Consider the following 22,527-nt stretch of genomic DNA (forward strand, 5'->3'; position numbering starts at 1 on the left):
ACGAGTTGTTACGGTGTGCACAGCTGGTTAGGGATTATAGCGGATGGTTATGGGTTGAGTAAATGGGTAAGTAGGCTCTCATGGGTACGTTTTCTCTACCCACTCCACCCACTGCTCATGGGCTACGCCCCGTGACCACTCGCTCCACAAATTCTTAATCAGTATTACCTACCAAACTAATGCAGGGACCACGCCAAAAATCACATATTTGCACTGAGTTTCATCTCATGTGGTGAGACCCGAGTCGAAATACCTACCAAAAACTAATGCAGGTTGTATCGCGCCAAAAGGCTCACATATTGCATGAGTTACATCTCATTTTGCTGAGTCCCGAATGCTTCGCCGCTGGCCGGCGCTCTCGGCGTTACCGGCGTCTCCTACGCCTGCGAAGCAAGTGGCAATCGCCTGCTGATGGGCCAGTTTTGAGAGTCGTCTGTCTAGATCTCGGACACATTTCTTTTCGCAGACGCACAGTACAGAGAGCTGCCACGTGGAGGCGAAGTTTCCACGGGAGAGTCGCCCCTGTGATGACCCACGACGTTATTCGGATCCACACACCGGTGACGACCTCAGCGCGTGCGATAAGTGACATTTGCATTTGCGTACATATTCGACACACTTTCCGTAAACGTCGTAGAGACAAAGCAACCCATCAGGCCGCCGCCCTTGAAAGCATATATCGAAAACTCAAGCGTGATGAAGTGAGGATTGCATTGCGGGAGACACCTGCCTCCTGCAGGTGACGACATCCTCGAGGTATTGTATGCGCGAAATGTGCATTGCCTAAATGATAAAGGCAAACACTATGTATATGCATCTTGGCACTGGATGTGGCGATCCATGAATTCGAAATGGGCGAGGAGTTTTGGCTGAAATACTTCTCGCATCACGGATGCACAAATCGACTTTGCTTTGTTTAGGGCGATCCTAGCAGCACCAACACCGTCACCTCATTGGGCGTCGAAACAAGCGGGAGCCACCTGCCCAATATACGATAATAGTATATGAACACCGATAATCGAAATTAAAGCGAATGTATCACTGTCTGTCGTAAGGCATGTATCACTGCCTGTCATGACATATGTATCGCTGTCTGTTGTGACGTATGTAGCACTGTCTGTCATAGCGTGTATATCACTGTCTGTCATAACGTATGTATCACTGTCTGTCATTACGTATGCACCACCGTCTGTCATCTATTCAGTTTTTGGGCAGATAAACAGTGCAGACAGCTGCGTGGAACGCGGTCAAATTTACACACACGACGGGTTCAGCCTTCGCGGTGATCCACGCCATAAATTCACGTCTGCCCGAAAACGGTGCCAGTGACTGCGTGTACGATAAGAAAGGCATTTTCGCCTGCAGCAGGGAGTCACATCCGGTTTATGCAGGCGAGACATGATACGTAAAGACCCGACCCCCAAAAGCGCCCCGCAGAGCACAATCAAGGATGAAATCAGGACCCTTTGTAATAGAGTCCCCATTCAGTTGGAATGATAATTATTCCATATCTGGGCTGTGTAGTGATGTAGTACACGGGCAGTGAGATCGAGTAATCATGAGTGTGTCATTTTCGAAATGCTAAGTAAGGTCCTCTTAACGCTGTTGATGCGCGTGTCAACACTGCATCGCTGGAAGCGATGTTACCGGCGCCAACAAGCAAAATAACGTTGGTCAAAGTTCACAAATAAGCCTCCTGCCCAACTTGGGTCATCTGAGGGAAGGTCTCTTTCGATCGCGGTCTCGGTCTCGATCTCTGTCTCGGTCTCGGTCTCGGTCTCGGTCTCGGTCTCGGTCTCGGTCTCGGTCTCGGTCTCGGTCTCGGTCTCGGTCTCGGTCTCGGTCTCGGTCTCGGTCTCTGTCTCTGTCTCTGTCCCTGTCTCTCACAGCCTCCGTCTCTGTCTCTCTGTATCACTGTCTCCTGGTTCGTCAGATCGCCAAATTGACTTTTCTGGAGTAAAATTTTAAAACTGAGGTGAAAAAATGCGGGGAAGTACTCAGCACGGGGGCGCACAATATAGCATCCTTTGTTTTGTTTGCGCCATGCAGTCTGATAAAGAGCACATACAAATACTAAAAACAGGGCACAAAAGGGCGTGAGAATGCTTTGAATGAACACAGTCTACGACAGGGAACTAGAACAGCCTGCTTGCAACAATATTATGCGTGAAGTTTGTGAATAAGTTCATTTTCAATGAATTTTCTGTCACCGACCTTACTCACAAAATCGAAAGGCTCAAACATAAAGCGAGCACCAGATACTTGCCAGCGTTGTCAGCGGTTTTTCCCCCAGCACACAGGTGATCAAACGGCACACATTTCGCTCACTTTGACCGAATAAACTGCAATTAATTACAGGCGATAAAATGCACTGGCTCTATGCATATTAAGACTATAATAGTTTCCAGGATCATATATGTCTTTCTAATTGAATGGTTTCGGTTTACTTGTTTGAACTGATTGACATCTTTTACAATGGCGGTGGTCTTTCTTGTTTTTAACTTTAACAGTCAAGGGGCGAATTTTGGGCGAATATCATAACTTTGATGTGCAAAAAGAAATGATCGTCATTCGGAAGCTCAGGAATTTTGTTGTTTGTTTTGCGTTTAGGACATGGTCGTTAAACCGTAGACGAGTGGGTATTTTAAAACGGCAGCATACGACACTCTTTCGCCCCTACCCTCTCATGTCATACACGTTTTGCAATGCACGCCACCAGATGTCAGACATTTACCTTTCAAACCCGACATGCATGCATCACACTTTGCTCTCCGGGTGGACATGCAAGTTGCGAGAAAGCCGACCAAACTAGATCGCGTTTCAAAGTATTCTGGTTTTGCAGAGCAACTGATATCATCTTAACACGCAAACATTCATCCAAATAAGGTAACGTATGAAAACCGTCCAAGTCTAGACCTCGTTAGTGTTAATGGTGTTCTTTTTAGTGTTGACATTGACGTTCTTATTGATGATGATTTTCCCACTACTCTTGTTTTTCATGGCGCTCTTTATACAGATGATGTTGTTGTGTGGCTTTTCGATGAACGCGACGCGTAAGTCGTTTGGAGCAGCCGTCTGCTTCGAACAGGTTTGCATTTTTACGTAGGGCGTCAGTTGCAGTGGCATTTGAAGATAAATTCATAGCACGTCGAAATTCTGAACGGATGGCGGCCTTTTCTTGACTTAGGACGGGTTCATGTGTTATGGATGATTGTTCCGGAATGGCCAGACTTGACGAAGAGTTCTGTAGGAATTTTAATCTTGGATCCACCGTCACGAGCGCATACAGGAATGTAAGCTGCCCGGGGTTAGGTGTGTCCTCTAATGTGAGCTTGCTACTGTGATACTGTGAGTGAGTCCAGACGCTTGTGAAATTGTCAATGTATATGTCGTGATAATAAGGCTTGCGTTGGTAATGACAGCTTATTCGAATTTGTGCCTAAAGATTATTGCAACGGGACGTGTCGCCTTATCACCCAAGGCAGTGCCATGGGTGATCAGGCGACACCTCCTCACCTGATGGTGGCACCTTATCACCATCGGTGATAAGATGACACCATGGGTGATAACATCGAGTTGCTGTTTGTAGCTATCATTGACAAATATAAAGATTTTTGGAGACAGCGTGTATGACGCCTTGTGATGCCCGCAGGTGTGGGACCACAAATATGATTACCGTTCTGGTGTTGACAAATAAAATCGGTGACCGTCGCTACCGTCTCCGCCAGCGGGATGCTGCCATATGGATTGACATCGTCAGTGCTGAAGCCTGACGTTCCGTGGAGGCTGTTTACCAGGGAACTGATCGTTAAGTCCTGTCAGGCATTCTTCTGTATTTCTGGGAGGAGCCGGTATGTAGGCTTTCCAAGAACCAATGCCTTTTTCAGTCTGACCACCACAAGCAGACGCAATAGGCCGGAAGGATACCCCCGCGACATGGCTCTCTGGTAGCCCATAGACAACTGGTTTTCTGGAGTTGCTGGGTAAAAGGACACTCAAAAGGTTGTTTTTTGCGGCGTGTTAAAATATATATATATATATATATATATATATATATATATAACTTTGTCTTCAAACTTTGCTGTTGGGTTATTGGACGGTTTTTGAAACTGGTATCATCCTGCAGCATGTTGGTAACTTTGCTAACGTACGTTGCTTCCATCCAAAAAACCAACACCTTACGTTTTTCGCTCGGTTTCATATTCATGCCCTCTTTCATTTTCAGTAACTTCTAACCTTTTAGTTCCTCTCCCGAAGTGTTTGGCTTCTTTTCGGATGGTTTTTATACACGTATAGAACCAGTTTCTTTCAATGACCTAAAATGCTCTTCAGTTTGGTCCAAAGACGATGCAGGCTGCTTTTCACTGAGTCTGGAAGGTTAGGCCGGAATCTGCCATCATTAACACGCACGCGGGTGGCCGGTTGAATACTCCTCGCTCAGGTGAGGGGGCCAATTTGATCCGCTGAGACATCGGAAACTAGGATAGCTCAAGACACCAAAGTCACTGAATGGATTGGTCTGCATATCAATTCACCTATGTCACAAGTTTCGGTTCCTGGATCATGACCCTGGGGTACAATAAGGCCAAAAGGCCGAACTCCAGATTGATGTCAAAAGTGCCCCTCAGTCCTCCTCACGTGACTGCCTCAGCTACCGTGAGCCCAGATGCCTTTTCTCAGCAAAAGGTCAGTAATGTTCATTGAAGATCAGTGACCTTGCTTGACCTTTAAAAGTCACGATGACCAAAACACTACGACATTGTTGTTATTTTACCATTCCAAATCAGCGCCAGGGATTACGCTAAGCGGTATGTTCACTGTCATTAAAAATGGAAAATAGACACCAAAAACTATCCCATAACGCAAGCCATTCAGAAAAAGCAGGCTAGTTCTGTGCATCGATCCGAACTTCATAACTGACCGCAAACCAAATGAATTTGTTGTAATTCTAAATTCAGTTAGTGCATTGCCTCAGAAGCTATCTCAGAGATGTAATGCCTTTTCTAACACTACTGTGTTGCGTCAGATTGAACAATTCCCTAGAAATGGCCTTCACTGTTACTTAATGCCTGGTTTTGACATGCAGTAGGTCAGGGACTTATGGCATATTTAATATTTACCAAAAAAGCTGTTATTTAGCTGCCTATAGCCCCGTAAAGTTTGGCATGACTGCACTACGCTGTCCGGAAATCCATCTGGAAGAACTTTTGAAGGGGCCAAATTGACTCCTTACCCGAACGCGTGTTAATCTTCGCTTTTTAGTGTTGTAAGCAATGCCGGTCCGTGGTGTGCCCGGGGGGGAGGGGGGGATGTGCATTCTGATGAAATGGCAAACGTAGTCATGGCAGGATCGTTGCCATTTCGTATTCGAAAGTTTTTGGTAGACCAGTTTCAGCAGTTGGAAGCGAGCTGCCTTCTGTATAGCTCACTGTGATGGTTATCAGGTGGAAGAGGCGCGGGTAAGGTGTTTTGGGGGTGAGGTGTGGTGGATTCCTCTGAAGGAGAAGCCCTTCCATCTTTTTTCCGAAACCAAACGTTCCAACCCTGCTTCAACTTCTTGCAAAATAACATTATTAATGGTGTTTGTGTTGGCAAATTTCGGGCCTTTTGAAAGTAAGTTGACGACACTAGGCGACAGGTATACATCTGCAGACTGGGGGCACGTCTGGTTGCTCTTATTCCTGTATGATCACTGTCAGTTAAGTGACTTGCTCGGTTTTCTGTCTCTTCGTCGGTCTTCTTGTCCGTTGCGCGCAGAAATGCTGGTGGATTCTTTCACATCGTCGCCGGTGGTAATATTTAGTTTTTCATGGATGATGAATCTGTACATTAACTGCCCTTTGATGAAGGCATTGACCTTGTGTTCCAACCGCTGCTTGTCGTTCTCCAAAGTCTCTTCAAAAACCTGCCAGCATGAGGTTGGCTCTTAGGTAGAACCTTAAATCAACTTCTTAACCTACGTCCCAGCTCACCTCAGAAATGCAGAAGAGTGCCCGACAAGACTCAACGATCAGTTCCCTGACCACCAACTTGCACGGAATACCACTGTCTTGAGCACCGATGCTATTGACCTATTTGCTCCCATTGACAAACATTTTTTACTCACTGCTCCATGCCTCAAATATATTACCTCGTCGCATAGGTTATATCAGATGAAATGATATGTTTGAGGCATGAGATAAGGTGTTTGAACTTTTTGTTTCTATGGGCAAGGTCTGCGACCCAAAATTCAGTAAACATAGAGCTTACTTAATAAACATCACGGATGAAATTATTCTAGTCAGGCCATCCCAACTCCTTTTGATACTTATCATACCTTGCGTTGCAAAACACTGTACCATCTTGAGATTTATGACACATCCTAACCACCAAATCAACGTCATAGTGGGCCATTTGATAGCAAGGAAACTTTAACATTTTTTTACATTTTAACATTTTAACTTTTTTGCTCTTGTGCATTAATATCTGCTTTACTTTTTGCTCCCCGCCAGCGCAGGAGAAGTGCCATGTAATTGGGATTTGGTAAAACTGGCAAATTAAGAATGTATTTTAGGTTGTCCAGTGCACTGCAAATGTAGTGCATATAATTCAGGTAGACAAAATTGAGTGTCTTGAAAACATTTAGGTAGCATTTTCGTCTATGAATTTGCGGGTACAGCCCAAGATTGCATACAAAGCTCAAAAAGAAAGAGTACGAACAAAACACACTAGAGTAAATAAGTACGCAAATGCTGCAATATTCATTTGCAACAGACAAACTTAACAGATAGTATCACAGTTTAGACACTCTCATGCAAAAAAGAGGATTAATGAGCGATTTGGCAATGCTCAGGATCTACAAGCTAACTACGTGCGCCATGACGAGACGGTTTTGTTAAACGAAGGTTTCAGTTAGTGAATGAAAAAAAATCCACAAATTTTTCCGTTGGGAATGATCCTTGGTTTTTATGCAAAGTTCGAATGCGGCAGAGAAATCACACTACGTAAGATCTGGTAGTCATGAACAATGACGCAGCGGTCGCCTGTAGTGACGTCAGTGGTTTTGTTTTCGGCAATAGGTATGTGATCGTTATATCTTAGTCCAATTGGTCGCTCTGACTCCCATATGTAGACACATTTTCAAACTTGCTCCAACATGTAGCACATGAAACACAATATACAACAGCAGACCGCAAACATTGTCCTTTTAGCCATATTCTATCTCAAACACACAAGTAAACACTCGCCTACCAGATGGATACCCAGGTTCAGAATATGTCTAATGAGCTAATCGGTTTTGCAGAACGTTCTTGTTATGGCATGACACTCATATATCAAGCTCGCATTTCCCTACAACAGAGTCTGCTTTTGTGCACATAGTCTCACTGACAAACGGAAGAGTGAGAAACCCACCAAGATCGTCAGATCCAGACTTCTGCCGACGCTGGTGTGGGAGTGGATGATGGGATGGGATAGATGATAAACGATGAAAAATGACTCCTGAGTGGTTGGGTTTGGTATACAACTCCGTCGAAAATTTTGATTTCACATCGACTGATACTGGTTGTGGCACATATATGACTGAAAGCCAAACATCATCCAGTTCTTCTCAGGACCCAGCAACTCCTGAATACGGTCGGCGAGTTAACTGGCCGAAACGTTGTGCACATGGTAACATACCAGACAAAGGCGATGGCTCGAACAATCAGTCCATCCGTGATACTAATCCCTCCCTCAATCTTTCCGCAAAACCATGGGAGAGTCGGGCTGATTTCGGCAGATTTAAGTTGACACTGTTTTCTTCGCGAGACCATCATGGGCGTGCCGATCATCGATACCTTTTCGGTGCCGATCCGATGGGCTGTCGGTCAATGCCAGCTGTGGCTGCAATTATAGTTTGTGCTAGGTGTAATAAAGCTATGCTTACGCTAAGCGAACTGGCTGCAGAATCCACTGCAGCCGTGAGCCGTTGCAGAATAGAGGTGTACCTTTTAAGGCTACAAGCCCGCAAAACGCTGGTCAAGAGAGCTTAAAAGTGGTACCTCCCCAGCTCACAACACCTGACGACTGCATAATCTTCTGCAGATCTTGCAGAGTTCAGCTGCTGTGCGATAGAGGTATCACCTCGGGTTGTTCGAGCAATTTAAGCCTGCGAGCTTTAAAGTTGCAGGCTCGCAAAGTGTGCTTACGTATGCGCTTTACGTAGTCCATCCTCAGTCCACAACTGCTGGACGACCGCCAATCTCCAGCGAATTCTGCAACAAATCAGCGTGGTGTAAACGAGCCTCAAGTTTGACGCGATTTTTATATTACGATTTGTATCCTTGGCGATAAAACCTATGACAATCTGTTACGATCCGGTCGGATACCTGCGCTACTTTATCCCATAGGAACCCGACGGACACGAACTCACGGCCCGAGGACTGCGGCACGGTCTCGCACGAGGACCAAACCCCAAGAACCGGAATCGGACGCCAACTTAGGAGTTGTCACAGCAAGAAGAGTCGGACTTGGGCTCGGACTCGACGCGGGACACGTACTACGTGTTAGCCCCATTCCCTGCATGCCGTGATTTTTACGTTAGCCTCTGTTTGCTCCTGGTTGGGATGACCTGCGGCCGGTGGTAGCGGTCGCTCAAGGTCAGTTGAGTTCCGAGGACAGGACGAGCCCTGTCAAACATTACGCAAAACTCTTCCGACTCAAAGTTCAACCGTTGGACTGGAATTTCACGATCGGATGATGGGGTCAGGGGTAACACAGCAAACACTGTGCTGCATAACCGCGCAGACGAGCACTGACTGACTGAGAAGCCAGCAGCAGAATGACTAGTAAACCGAAACTGAAGCTCGTTTGCCTTAGGCTCAGTGAAGTTGCTCACAGAGGCTACTGAGGTTCCTGACAGAGGCTAGTGATGCTAAGACTTTGACATCTGCAGACAGCTGAAGCCTTAAGCTACGTCTGTGGCGGTAAAGTTTTGAAGAGGACGCATTCGTTCTTTTTGTTTTCGTTTGTTTTTTTGTTTTCTTGGTAATAACTTTTGCATGGACCCCATTCAGATGATGCGCCTGCCCTACATTGCGGTTCATTGTGTAACACGTTTGTGTGGCGTGTTTTGGGAATTCGTGTTTATATCATGTTTTGTAATCGAATAAGTTGTGTCGAAAGCAGGTCGAGAACGTTATGACATACAGAAAACACGTCCGTCTCTGCTGGTTCGTAATTCGTCGTAATTACGATACGACATCAATTAATTTGTATTTTTACGACTACCTCCACCCTGAAATAGTTCAGTGTCTGTGGCGGAGTGATTAAAATGTATGTGTTAACCACTGCACGTCTGGGAAACCAGAGGTACGAGGTTTAATTCCCCGCAGTGCCCGCCCTTCCTGCCAGGGTCAGGGACAGGGGACGCCGCATAGCCCCAGCAGCTGAGTGCGTCGTCAAGCCCAAAGCCGGCGACTGGTGCATGTTCCTCAGGCAAGACTTTGTGCGTGTGTCTGAGTCATCAGAACGGCAATAAATCATGACAATTATGTCAATTAATCATTGAAAGCCAATCGGTCAAACCCATCGTTGCGATTAAGTCGTGACTATATTGGCTTCCCGGCACCAGCGTAGGGTTCCTGGACAACGCAATGGACGCTGCAACCTCTCCAGCCACCACCCTCCTAATAAGCGAAACCCGGTCACTTGGAAGCCAAAGGACGTCTATTTTGTGCGCTGTGTGTTCAAACCCTGCATTTGTTCGGCCAGTTATGGCCACTTCGGTGTCTGTGGGTTCCTTTGGTGCCCAAGGGGCATAATTCCTCCCCTCCCCCTCCCCTCCCCTCTTGATCAGCAACTCACTACGTCACTAACACAACATCATGTCCCATTCACGACTGGAACGACATGTGGCGCCCGACATCTCGCAAGAAGTTTGCGCCCAGTGCAGGCAGTTTGCACGCAGCGCCGCCAGGAGGGAACACAAGGGGCATATGCTCGCTTACAGGACAAAAAGTCAATAAAGTCGAAGGACAAAGGTCAAATGGCAAAAAGTCAGATAGCAGGAAAGCCAAACAGGATAAAAATAAAATGCAAGGCGGCAAAAAGCCAAAAAGTCGAAAGGACAAAAGGTCAAATGGCAAAAAGTCCAAAGGATAAAAGGCAAATGCGGTAAGTCAAAACAGACAAAAGTCAAAGGTGATAAAAGTCAAAAACTTAAAAGTCAAAAGACAAAACCGAGCAGACAAAAGTCAAAAAGCTAAAATTAAAAAATGATAAAAGGCAAAATCAAAAGTCAGTTATCAAGAAGTCAAAGGAATTGAATGTAAAACTGACAACGACAGAACAGGCTATCTCATCAGGCAGGCTAATTACTTTCCTTGATTTAACAGGGCTTCAAAACGCACCGCGAGCCTCTGTTTAGTCGTTCGCAAGGAGGGCTAAAGGAAGGGGCAGGGTTTAAAGAGTCCGCCGCGCTCAGCCAGTTGGAAAAGTCATTTATCGACTCTATAACTCTGCGAAAGTAGCACAGGCCGCGCCCCATCTTTGGATAAAAAGGGCCTCCCGCGTGATGGAAGTGCAGGGGTGTGGTTTCTCAAAATGGTTGGGGGGGGGGGGCTGAACAGTGAAAAATGACCCGACCTACCCCAAAATATGCCTTGAGGTTCCCTCTAGATATGGCCCACTTTCTATCCAAAGTTTTGGGACACTAAAACCCAAGTGAGGGGGGGGGGGGGAGGGCTGGAGCCCCTTTCCTAACTGAAAAGGAAATCACGCCCGTGGGCAAGCGTCTTAACACGGGATAATTTTTCGCGATATAGTGTCTTGCAGCTGCTGCATAGAAAGCTACACCCGCTGGTAAAGGGTCTCAACTCACGAGGGTTTTTTGGAATGTGATAACTTTTAGCTTATCTGCTTTAGATTCCTTTAAACATAGAAGACCATGGCGCTGAAAGAGCATTGCTCTCAGACGACCGATGCCACGGATTTTGAGCTACGGAAGAACTTTCCATGTGGTCTCGGGAACTCCAGACAAAATGGGGCCTCCTGGGAGAAAATCCTCCTGGGCGACGCCATTTAATGGGTATTTTGAGCTTTGATGGGAGGAAGGCAAGAGAACCCGCACTATAACTTTACCACCATTCTCTGTTCCAACCCCTCAGAAAAGTGCCATACTTTTCTAATTTGAACAGTGTGTCACGCTCCTCAGTCATTTCGAGTCTTGGGTAGACACAGGTGATTAATTCCATTTGTCGGATTACTAAGACCAATGAAAGTGAAAATCACACGTCAGGTGCTTACTAATATTTGTAAACGGACCCTGTTACTTGTTTGCAGCCACCTTTGTGATTAAACAGGTTTAAGTCGTGAGAAGCGACAGTTGCATGTTAAAAGTGGTCGGCTGGTTTTATCAAGCTGTCCGATAAAGTTATATGTTTTCAATAATTGTATAGACAGGTATTAAGATGGGAAGAGGTGCAAAGTTTTCCGTGGACTACGTAAGTAGACACATTTAATGTAGAAGCCTCAGTCAATGTGCGACTTAATGCAGAAAGGGTCAGAAACGCGAACTTGGATCTGCTAACTGAAATATGGGGATGGTTGATGTCCCGCTGCTCCCTCCCTGCTACGCCGTCACTCACTATACCCACGACAGAAGGGTCCCTGCAGGCGTGCAAGGGGCCATGCTGACATTTAAAGGAAGCCCAGCCTGAACGTAAATGAGATGCACAGGCCTCGACCCTTTTTTACTTCTTACAGCTGACTTTTATCGTTCAGCTTTTAAGCAGCTGACTTTTGCTGTTGGCTTGTTGTGCTTTTAAATTTTGCCGTTGACCTTTTATTCCTTTTGACATTTTGGGTTTGACTTATTTTTCGGCTTTTTGTCATTTGACTTTTTGCCCTTTTGACTTTTTGCATTTTTGTGTTTTGGGCGTTTGACTTTTATGTTACCATTTGATTTTAACTGATTTTGGCTAGTTGTCCTTTGACTTCTTCGCTTTTGACTTTTTGTCTGGCTAGCCCTTAAGGCCCGATGGGCGCCTAGGACCTATGCATAACATATCCCTCTAAGGGCCTTCGGATCGACAATGGGAACCCCGCTCCCATGTCACCAGAATGACAGTCGGCAGACACCTCGCACTGGAAAGAAATGACCTTTCAGCCGATGACCATGAACGAAATGCGACCCATTGTCTACACAAGTGTATAGAGTGAATGTAATAGAGTTTAACAGAATGGAATAGCCTGGACGTTTAATAGAGTCGATCGAATTGAGGTAAAAATAAAAAAATTAAAAAAGGCCAACCCATGTTTGCATAGGAGCGTGCATCGTTTTGCATCATTGACTAATGAATCAAATTACGTAAAAGGTTTTTAGCCTACGAAACCGTAGTCTTAGGAGCAAGAACAGCGATGGCCGAAATTGCAGTTTCCGTAAACCGAACAGCGTCGACCGCTGCAGGTAACACCAGGCGGCGAGCGACGGACGAGCGAGAACCACCGTCGGAAATAATGCTCTCGAAATTCTGTCAAAATTAGTTTTTTACCTTTTCTAGATTAGGCTGGGCGCTCATTTAGCCTGCATGATTTTAAGATACACTGTGAACAGAATAATGGGCACAGCAACAGGAATATGAAAAATTTCTGCCATCACTCTTCAAGTTTCACGACCAGTTTCCAGCACCAATTCGCGGCGCTGCAAATGCTTGTCCGCTAATATCGATATAAAATCGCACGGGTGACATGCACTTCCGGATTGCTTTCTTAACGCTTCAGATGAGCCATCATTATTGTCCGTCCGTTGGCCACTACCCGGTGTTAGTCGCGTGGCTGACGCTGTGAGGCCCATGGAGACTGCAACGTCGGGCGTTCTGTGTCCATCCAGCGCCGTGCGTTTTGCTTCAAGACGCATGCGCGGATGTTAAAAACTGTCACATAATTTTTGTTATTGATCGATTCTGGAAACAAGTTCAACATTTTCAGACGAATATGGGCTAGCTGCGCTAATACCAATTTTGACTATTTATACACACAATCTACGTTTACGGAGCCCTCTATATCTCTATAGAGCCACGCAAGAAAAATTCTGGCAAAGCCTCTGGGTTTTGTCAGTGAAGGAAAATTCCACCGAATCATTTTAAAGTGGACAGCGCGGGCGACTTTTATCTTACGCAGTTATTTAAGGCCCTTTTCCTTCGCTTTTTGTATTTCAAAACAACAAAATTGTATCTGAAGATAAGAAGAAGAAAGAGAAAAAGTGCCTCTCGAAATCAAGTGAGCCATATCCGGTGATTTTGTTCTATGAAGGCTTGTCAATCCTGTGCCCCCCTCCTTACCAAGATTTTGGCTGCACCTCTGTTCGCACCGCTAGGAAATGCCTGGCAAGCAGACGCAACATGTTTTGCAGCAAAGCATTCCGCCTAGTCTGGTTACATTCACTGTGAGAACTTGAACAAATGTCCGTCGATCACAATAGTCTAGAGGGATATGCAAAAAGACATGGGCCTTTGTTGCGCTCATCCCAAGGCGCGAAGGCACATGCAGCGGCCAGAAGTACGCAGACGATAGAGGGCGTCGCTGTGCGTCAGCTGAGTGACTCAAGATTGCGATCCGGCGCATAGGCTTAGAGTAAATATTCCTGGTGCTACTGGAACATGATGCAAATCTTGCCACTCTCACCTCCGTTCTGTTCTCTTCATTTTAGCCCCGTTTTGATGTTGTTTATTTTCGTTAATTTGGTTATATCATCATCTTTGTTTCATATTTCAGGAGCTTACTCACGCGGAACAATAATTTCTCTATCACATGGATGGTTGGTAATTATTGGTTAGGTGTGATTAATATGGTTGGTTAACTAAATGGTCTTGTGAATCAGCATTAGTTTCAGAACCAGACTGACTGCTGACTTGAAGAGTCCTTCGGTGTTCGAAGAGCCACTCGTATGTTTGCACACACCAACCTGCTAGACACGTTTGCAATTATCTGCGTTGACAAGTAGCTGAATCGCGACGTATCGCGGCCGGCTGCTGCGCCCAGTAGTTTACTACGGCCGATGCGCCTGGTTGGTAACAGCTTATGCGGCCCGATGGCCTGGCACTCACCTTAAACAACACTCATAGCTAGAATACATTAACTGCTGGCTGTGGTTAATGGCGTCTGCTTGTTTGGCAAGGTTCCATAATTCTAGGAGATAAGGTCATAAAGACATAATTCTAGATAGCGGGCTAGCGGAACTTAACGCCCGATACCATCTCGAAAATGCATTGTCGGGACATGGCAGTCCTCTCATCGCAATAGGAGGACTGCTACACGGCGCCCCCGGTGGTAGGTCGCTGAGCCTGCGGCGTCCTTAAGCAGGGAAGTGGTGCTCGGCAGGTATTTTTCCCGGAGTAGCTGACTAATTGCAGTCGTATGTATTGAATGTTTCATCAGCTTGCAGCCGGGCATCTTGCAGCCATGTTCGTCTGGCCTGGTCCTGGAGGCGACACCAGTGCAGCCTATCCGCTCATCTTTGTATGCCACCACGTCACGTCTCAGCACTTGACGTCCGCGAGGCCGACCTGGCGCAGCAGCGCGACTTCACAGCCGTGTGCGCCGTATCTGCACACACAGTCCTCGCCAGTGAGGACGGTGCTATATGTTGCGTTCTTCTCTGAAGTCGCGTTTCGCAAGGGCGTGGGGCGGGATACACCCTCGCCGGCAGTGCTCCGAATGATCCGCCGGTCGGCCGGCCTATGTAACCAGGTCACGCTCTCTCCGCCGGCGCCGGGTAACGCGGCACACAGGTCACACTGCAGCCGTGTCGACGGCTGGCGAGCCCTGCTGAGATGCGATCGCCGGCCGGTCACGGGGCCTCCAGCGCCGCGAGCGCCCAGGGTGTCGGCTGTATCCCCGACGGGCGGCCAGTCGATCGCCCGCGCCCGCCGGCCGCCGGAGCTGCCGGCACACTCAGCTTTCCACCGGCGCGGCGCCCGGAACGCTCTGCCAGACGCCAGACGACCCGCTGCCGGGCGGCAGACCACGGCTGGCGGCCAGTTCGAACGCCCACTGCGCCCGACACGTATCGGCGGCGGGGCTCCGAGCATACACCGTGAGAGAATACCTCTGGTGCTGACATGACGAGGGGTGCGATGGCCGCCGGCGGTGCTCCTGTCGCCTGTCTGCTGCTGCTGCTGGCCGCCGGCGTCGTAAGCTGGCGGTACGACCCCCACACCCAGCGCTGGGAGCCCGACCGGGGGCAGCCGGTGGCGAGCGAGCGTCGAGGGGCATACAGCGTTCAACAGCTACGAGCAGCAGTCGGCCCACCAGCAGCGCGGATATGAGCACGGCTACTGGGAGGACTCGCCGTACCAGCGCGCGGGCAATCCCGCCAAGCCCGAGAACTCCAATGAGAAGATGAAGGGCAAGAGCGTCGAGTGCAAGAAGAAGAACAAGGCGGGACGCTGTTTGTCGAAGCACGAGCGGGAGCTGCTGCTGCCCAATGGCTTCTTGCTTGCCGTTGAACCCAAGGTGGCCTTCAACTTGTACGACAACGAACACATGGGGCGTAAGTACGGGCTGTTGATACTCGCAAAGCACCCCGGACGTTGGCTGGCCAAGCTTATCCTAGCCAGGCCAGCAAAGGTCTCGTTGCCTTACATCCAACAGCTCGGGTCGTTTGGCATTAAAATCTCTCGCGGCGAATTCCGCGGGTGGCGATGAAAGCCTTGACCGATAGCCAGGCTCAAACCTTACGAGTTTTGTGCAACGCCTTACGAGTGTAATACGACTTTTCGCCCAGCTGAGCTTTACTTTCCTCTTAAAAAGTTGTAAAACTTTAAAAAGTTGTTATCGTTAATTTTCAAGCGACACAGGTTTTATGAGTGACTTTCGGCCAGATATGCCGTGCAAAGGTAAATCGTATTTGTGTAGACGCATCTGTTTGAAAATTTTGGTTTGTTGGTTTTAAGCAAAACATGCTTCTAAGCATGATTTTGGTTCAAAACCAACAAACTATTTTTTTCTCAAACAGATGCGTCTTCACAAATATTATTTAACGCTGTGTGTGCGAAATACGAGCAGTTTAAGGGGATGTCCCATATGTGAAGGTATGGAGGCAATCATGAATTATGGTGAAGTAAGCTCACGTGCAATTATTGGCACGCCTTTACATGCAAGAGACTGCCCAAGCTAATACAATTTCACTGTTAAATAAATGCACTCTTCAATACGTCATCGTTTCATTACGTCATGGAACGTTTGTATAACGTTTAAGTCGTTGCCAGACTGGTCATGCCAAATTTGCCACCATGGCGGATGTGTGGACTCATTTGTAGTGCTTCAACCTGCCGAAAGGTAGCTTGTTAACTGGTGTGTGTTCGCTGAATCCGGATATCCTGTGTGTGTGTGTGTTGTGTATGTGCCTACCTTTTCTCGTGGCGTTCTTGTACATTTGCACATGATTTTGTAAGTTTCACTTGCATTCACTGACTCGGGCACAGCGCTATTCTTCAGCTATTCGATCCCCAGTCTCATTTTCTTCATAACTTGTAACATTGCCCAATCTACTGTGCTATGTAGCACAAACCGTGAATCGTATTCGAAGCTTGCACTCAACACATTAAACTGGCTGAGGGCCAGATGCTGTCCGCTGACGCCAAGTGTCGTGCTAACATAAGTCAGACACGAATGTTCAGTGATCATGTTTGTTACCTTGGATAGTGCACGACCATTGAGGTCACAGCATTTGCGTGACGTAAGGAGACACGAAGAAGCGTCCACGACCCCGGTTGGAGGGCCCCCGAAAGATCGAGTATACCCAGGCGGTCTACCAGATGGCCCCCGACAGAAGCGTAGGGCCATGCATTCGAATGTCAAGACCCAACGTGCAGGGCCCCCCGAACAATGCAGCGTGCCCGAGCAGGTTAACAGATAGGGCCCCCGACAACTGCGTAGAACCCTTCACTCAAGTAGGAAGTACTCGAGACAGAATTGGGATGGCCCCGGACGAGCATATTGCGAGCGTGTCGCCCATGAGACCAGCGTGAAGGGGCCGTGAGCAGCCGAGAATGTCCTGGCAGGTTAACATATGGGCCACCCGGCTGTAGTGTATAGAGCCTTTCGGGCGTGTAAGAAGAATCCGTAGAAGGTCTTCTTATTGAGAAGATTGCCCTAGCAGCAGCGCGTGGCCTTTCAAGCAATGCATACAAAAACAAGGCCAACCTAAAAGGTTTCTTAACAATCGGATTCCCCTTACAAGTGGATATATAGGGCCTCCGGAAACAGCGTAGGGCTTCTGGACAGTGTAATGAGTTTTGTAATCTCCCAATCAGCATCCTCTCAATAAGTCAATTTTTGTTGTCTATACGTGGGCCCTCCACCTTCACTTGGGACTGTTATTGATTGCCTGGAAGCCTGAACACGTCCATTTTGTAGCATTTTGTGATTAAGAACGGCGTCTGCTCCGCCGACTATGAGCACCTACAGAGCTCATGGGCCCCTTCGGGGCCGAAAGGAGTTCCCGCACTCCCTCCCCCTCTGGATCGATCCCTGGGCTCAAACTCGTGACTGAGTTCCGAAGACTAGACGCATGTTTCCGCACGCACCAAACCAACAATTATGGTTCACGCAGCCTGGGTTGAGAACGAGAGGCTGAGTTGCAAAGTCCAAAATTTGTCTTGCCTTAAGTGGGATTTAGATGCGCAAGTTACGTCTTTGATTTCCTCAGGGTTATCTGTGCCTCACTCCTCCCGGAGCGCCGTCCTCACACCGCCCGCCGTCAGGAGGACGGCGCCAGACACCGTCCTCCCGGTGGCCCAGTGGGCAGCTCGCGTGTCCTGCCTCTCAGCAGGGGGCACACACGCAGTGGGTTCAGGGCATTGCTACCGGCTGGATGCTGGTTATCGCGTGGGGTGTCATATCTTTTCGGGGAAGGGGGTGATACTTTTAATTTGGGAGGCTACACATTCATCTGCTTTGCAAATCACGTACCCCTGAGCAATAATTTTTAAACAGGCTGAGAAAAATTGGGCCTTCATATCTTGTACAAGTTAATGCTTGCTTGGGTTCAACAGGGCTTTTCTAGCAAATCAGCCGAAAGAGATGAATTTAGCGCGAATAGAGTGTGTATGATGTACGATAGAGATAGTGAGTCATAGAAGTAATCCTACTATGAAGATAGGACAATGATTGACGTGCTTTATAGAGCTTTATCAGCTCGGTGCCCACGAGCGCCAAACTTGATGGCCCGGACCTGGGCCAGGCCTGGTAAATATACTTGCAGACATCACCATCGGACATAAAATATCCTTTGACTCAATCACTTTTTTAACTGATATACATTAAGTCAGCTGCAGGAGGTGCAGGAACGAGTTATGTGAACAGATGTGCGTGCCCCCTACGCCATGTTGCCGCTGATCCCAAAAGTTTGTAAGAAACGGTAAAGAAACGGGTGCTTGCACATGAACGTGAGCTTATTTACACCGGTACGTGAGCGCGGGACACCAGGATCGCATCACCCCGGGCTACACGCACAAATTATTATCTCCTCACCGCTACTTTTACACGCACGCAAACACCGAGTGGGAAAGTAATCAAGTTAAGTGAGACACCGAACTCGTCAGCTCTTGATTGGTGACTGCGAGTTGTTGCGCGTACGTGCAAGGAAAAACTGCACGGATGTGTCGCGATGGGCGATACTAAATGTTGGCGAGCGCGTGTGTGAATACACCGTCCTGTGTCCGTCCGTCCTTGCTCCTTTGGGACGAGCAAATTCGTGCGACCACGCCGGAATATGAATTCGGTGGACATAACACTGTTCGTGGAAGTTGCACCGCCATCTGGTGCTGAGAGATAAGGCGGTCTTCTCCGCGGCGGCGAACGAATCTGCGCCGCGGCAGGATCCAAGGTGACCACTGCCGCGGTATGCCAGACGGCTGCCAGGCTCCGCTATCCAACGACATTATGTTCGAATCCAACCACGCGTGTATCGAGGTATCAAGATCCCTTTTTAAGGGAACGTGACGCACGTCGTCACGTCCGTGTTATGGAGCGTCAGCGTCTGCATTGGCCATATTAGCGCTCAAGGGCCACGGCGCAACCAAGATTTGAGCCCGGTCCCCCACGTGGGAGTCCGACGCGTCAACCACTCGGTATTACGTCCCCGTAATATCAAGAACTCGTAACAAGTCTGATGGCCAGTTTTCAACCCCAGCCGTGTTTTAACCGGCAATGACAGCGGAATTAATCCCTAAAACACAGTTGCAAACGTTTTTGGTGGGCTTTTAGTGCCGCCTTCTATGCCTCTGCTTTTCATGCGTTCTTTGCGTACAGTCATCAGTGAGAACCGTTCAAAATGTGATCAAGCATGCGAATACCGTCAACCATGGCGGTGGGAACGCGTGCACCCGTAACTGATGCCGATTCATCGCCAGGTCTGCGCATACTGGTCAAGACAGACATTATGTACACGCCACCGGCCAACCTAGTGGATGCCAGCGGTAGGTCACTCTCGTCGTCCAAGACGCTGATGGACAAGCAAGTCATCTACAACACGTTTAAGTCCACTGTGTCCAGGTATGTCCTTTGTTACCGTCTTCATCACTTTAAAGGTAAGGTTTCAGCTCCATATGGGCTTTGGGCTGACAAATGCATATTGTATGAGCTGTGAGATTCACGTGACTTATCTATACAGTTACAATGTCCAGCAACTCTGTTTCTGATGGTCTAATGCAGTGTTTTGCGGTTAACTTGGTTTATATTTATTTTGAGCTTTATCACCAATGGCCATTGCAGTAGCCGCTCAGTGGCATTAGGCGCGTATTTTGCGACGGATGTGGCGGTATGAACCGACCAACTGACGCGACCAACCACTAATGCGCTAACACCAGCATCTGGCTGTGTTGATGACATGACACATGATGCGATGATGACATGACACATGATGCGATGGTGACATGACACATGATGCGATGATGGCATGACACATGATGCGATGATGACATGACACATGATGTGTTGATGGACTGGCACATGATGCGATGATGACATGGCACATGATGCGATGGTGACATGACACATGATGGGTGATGTCATGACACATGATGTAATGATGACATGACACACGATGATGAAACGGATGAACTACATCATTATTCACGCCGCAATCGAATCAGGGTTGTAAACCAGTGAAGGCTTGGTGTGATTGCACTATTTAGTCGCACCGTAATCCGCGATTGGCGACACGCAAAGTATGACATACCGGGGTTGAGTCTTTTCCGCATCAAAGTTTTGCCACTTCTGCGCTGTTTGAGAGAACCAAACAGCATTGGCATTACAAGTTTCACTTGTGCAGTCGTAATATGTCCATTGCCTAACAACCACCAATGTCAAACACTCTTCAACCACATTTCATTAGGCGCCATGCAACCCCAGACTATATCTATATAAGTGATGAGAGACGCCCGCAGAGGCTGCAAAGGCCTCTCAGCTGCAGCGCCGTTTGAATGGACGTGGCTGTGCACATTGATGGTCGCAATCACTCGTGTCATAAAGCAGGCATGACGCAAGCATCACCGTCTTCCTTTCAGTCGTGTGGTTACGTAACCACTACGAAATAGCAGACCACTATCGGTGAGATGAGTGGATGGAGACCAATAGAAAATGACGAACAGGGGATTATGTTTCGGGAAGAGGTCCACAAAGCAGAACTAATGTAAATGAATGGAGACGGGTTGTTTGCATCGGCGGCTCCGAGAAGTGACATGGATAATTGAAATCGTCAACAAAGTGAGCGCTGCTGAGAAGCTTTCACAGTTTGGTCAACCGCCATTACTAGCCGTAACTTTATAACATCGATAAAGGCTCACGCAGTCCTATGAAGCACCGGCGCAGCTTCATATCATCTAAGCCTGCGAGTCTCAGTCTCGTGCCCACCCTTATCATTTATTCACGAGGCACAGACACGTCGCCAGCACATTATGGCCTTTGTGTTTATCGACGTCTGCCCGGTATTTGATCGTGGTTTTTCTGTGTCACGTCTTGCAGTGCTGACGCTGGCAGAGCAGCAGTGTGCTGTAGTGTGCCGCCGAGCCGTGCTGTGCCGTGCCGTCCGTGAGCCGCCGTCTGCTGTCTGCTGTCAGGTTCGGCGCAGATGGAGAGGCCTGCCTGCAGCGCGCCGTCTGCGAGGTGGCAGAGGCTCCCCTGAGGAGGGACGGCCTGATCGGAGACATCCTCAACATGATCCTCTCGTAAGTGGTCAGGAGCGACGCAGTCCGAGGCGGTGGCGCAGTCCCAGCACTCAAACTGGGTCATGTGTCTGAAAAAGCCGATCCAGTAATTTCATATGAATCAAAGCAGTCCTTCACTGGTGCCAGGGTCTTTTGCAAACCGACGCAGTGTTCACACCACAAGCCGTTAAACCCGGCCATCAGCAACTGCATTGAAAAGCGGACATGTCGGGATGAATCTTGCGAGTTTGGCCATACGTTTAAAGCCAGGAATCATACGTCTGTAGCCATGATCATGCAGTCGAAACCAATAGTGTTTTCGCTTAAAGTTAAAAAGGCTCAGACGCATGGTGATGCTATCTATCAGCGTATTCCCGATGCAGTTGTCTTACCAGTCGATACTGAGGTGCCCCGACTGCAGCTCCTGCTACCCCGGCGCCTTGCTTGCGACGCCTCGCCTGGACCGCAGGCTGACACGCTCCCCCGCCTCAGACCGTCGCACCGTCTGGAGGATGCCGATGCGGCGGAGGTGGCCGGCCTGCTAGCGGCCGAGCGACGTGGACGAGAGGTCGGCCAGTGCCACCTGGCATATCCCAGCTGCCCGCTCTCGCTGTTCAACGCCATCGACTCCGCCTCCGACTACACGGGCAGCATTCTGGACGCGCTGGCTGACCACGGCGACGAGGCGGTCGTCTCGTGACCGGCTCGCGGCCCGAGCTTAGTTGACTCGCGGGCGACGACAGCGCCGCGTGGCGGCCGCCGGCCGAAGCTGCCGGCACGCGCCGGCTGTGTGACGCCGTGCGACGCCGTGTGACGGCGTGTGTGTGTGCGTGTGAGTGGTGCTGACCGGCACGCCCACTGGATCGCCTGTTATCGTTAGATCCAGCGGAGCCGCCAGTCTGGCATGAGCACCTCAGACCCGCCAGTCTCGTAGTAATTTATTTGGATAGCGTGTTGGCGAGCGTGGCGCTTTGGACCTGAGAGACAGATTTGCTACGGATACGCCTGAGGTTAGATACGCCTGAGAGTTTATCGATAGTCATCCAGTGGTTTTGTAACTGATATAATGTAGATGGATCAGGGACAAATCAACTGGTAGAGTACCGTTCCGTTCCGCAAGGCAGCCAAACCAGGGTAACCAAGGTATAGTGGGAAACGAACAATTTGCCTAGTCTCTATGGTCTCGCTTAAATTATCAACGCAGGATGTCATGGCATCAGAAAAAGAGACAGACCACCAACGACACCGCTGGTGTAGGAGGTCATAGCGTTACCAAACCCCATGGGATCGTCATGCGAGGTTATGCACCCAATGTGACAACGTGCAATGCGATGCGTCTGGGCGTTCGCCACAAATG

The 22,527-nt window shown here is 48.5% G+C and overlaps 1 protein-coding gene across 1 annotated transcript; it reads left to right on the forward strand.

Moving 5' to 3' along the window:
- Positions 1-4,666: 4,666 nt before the first annotated feature.
- LOC119092234 (uncharacterized) lies at positions 4,667-21,870 on the forward strand. Its single transcript, XM_037215207.1, has 5 exons — positions 4,667-4,686; positions 15,183-15,511; positions 19,377-19,518; positions 21,084-21,191; positions 21,663-21,870. The coding sequence occupies exons 1-5, from the start codon at positions 4,667-4,669 to the stop codon at positions 21,868-21,870; spliced, it is 807 nt and encodes a 268-aa protein (XP_037071102.1).
- The last annotated feature ends 657 nt before the right edge of the window (positions 21,871-22,527 follow it).

The sequence above is a fragment of the Pollicipes pollicipes genome, unplaced genomic scaffold (genome assembly GCF_011947565.3).
Source record: "Pollicipes pollicipes isolate AB1234 unplaced genomic scaffold, Ppol_2.1 Scaffold_3447;HRSCAF=4054_pilon_pilon_pilon, whole genome shotgun sequence".
In the NCBI taxonomy this organism is placed as follows: Eukaryota; Metazoa; Arthropoda; class Thecostraca; order Pollicipedomorpha; family Pollicipedidae; genus Pollicipes; species Pollicipes pollicipes.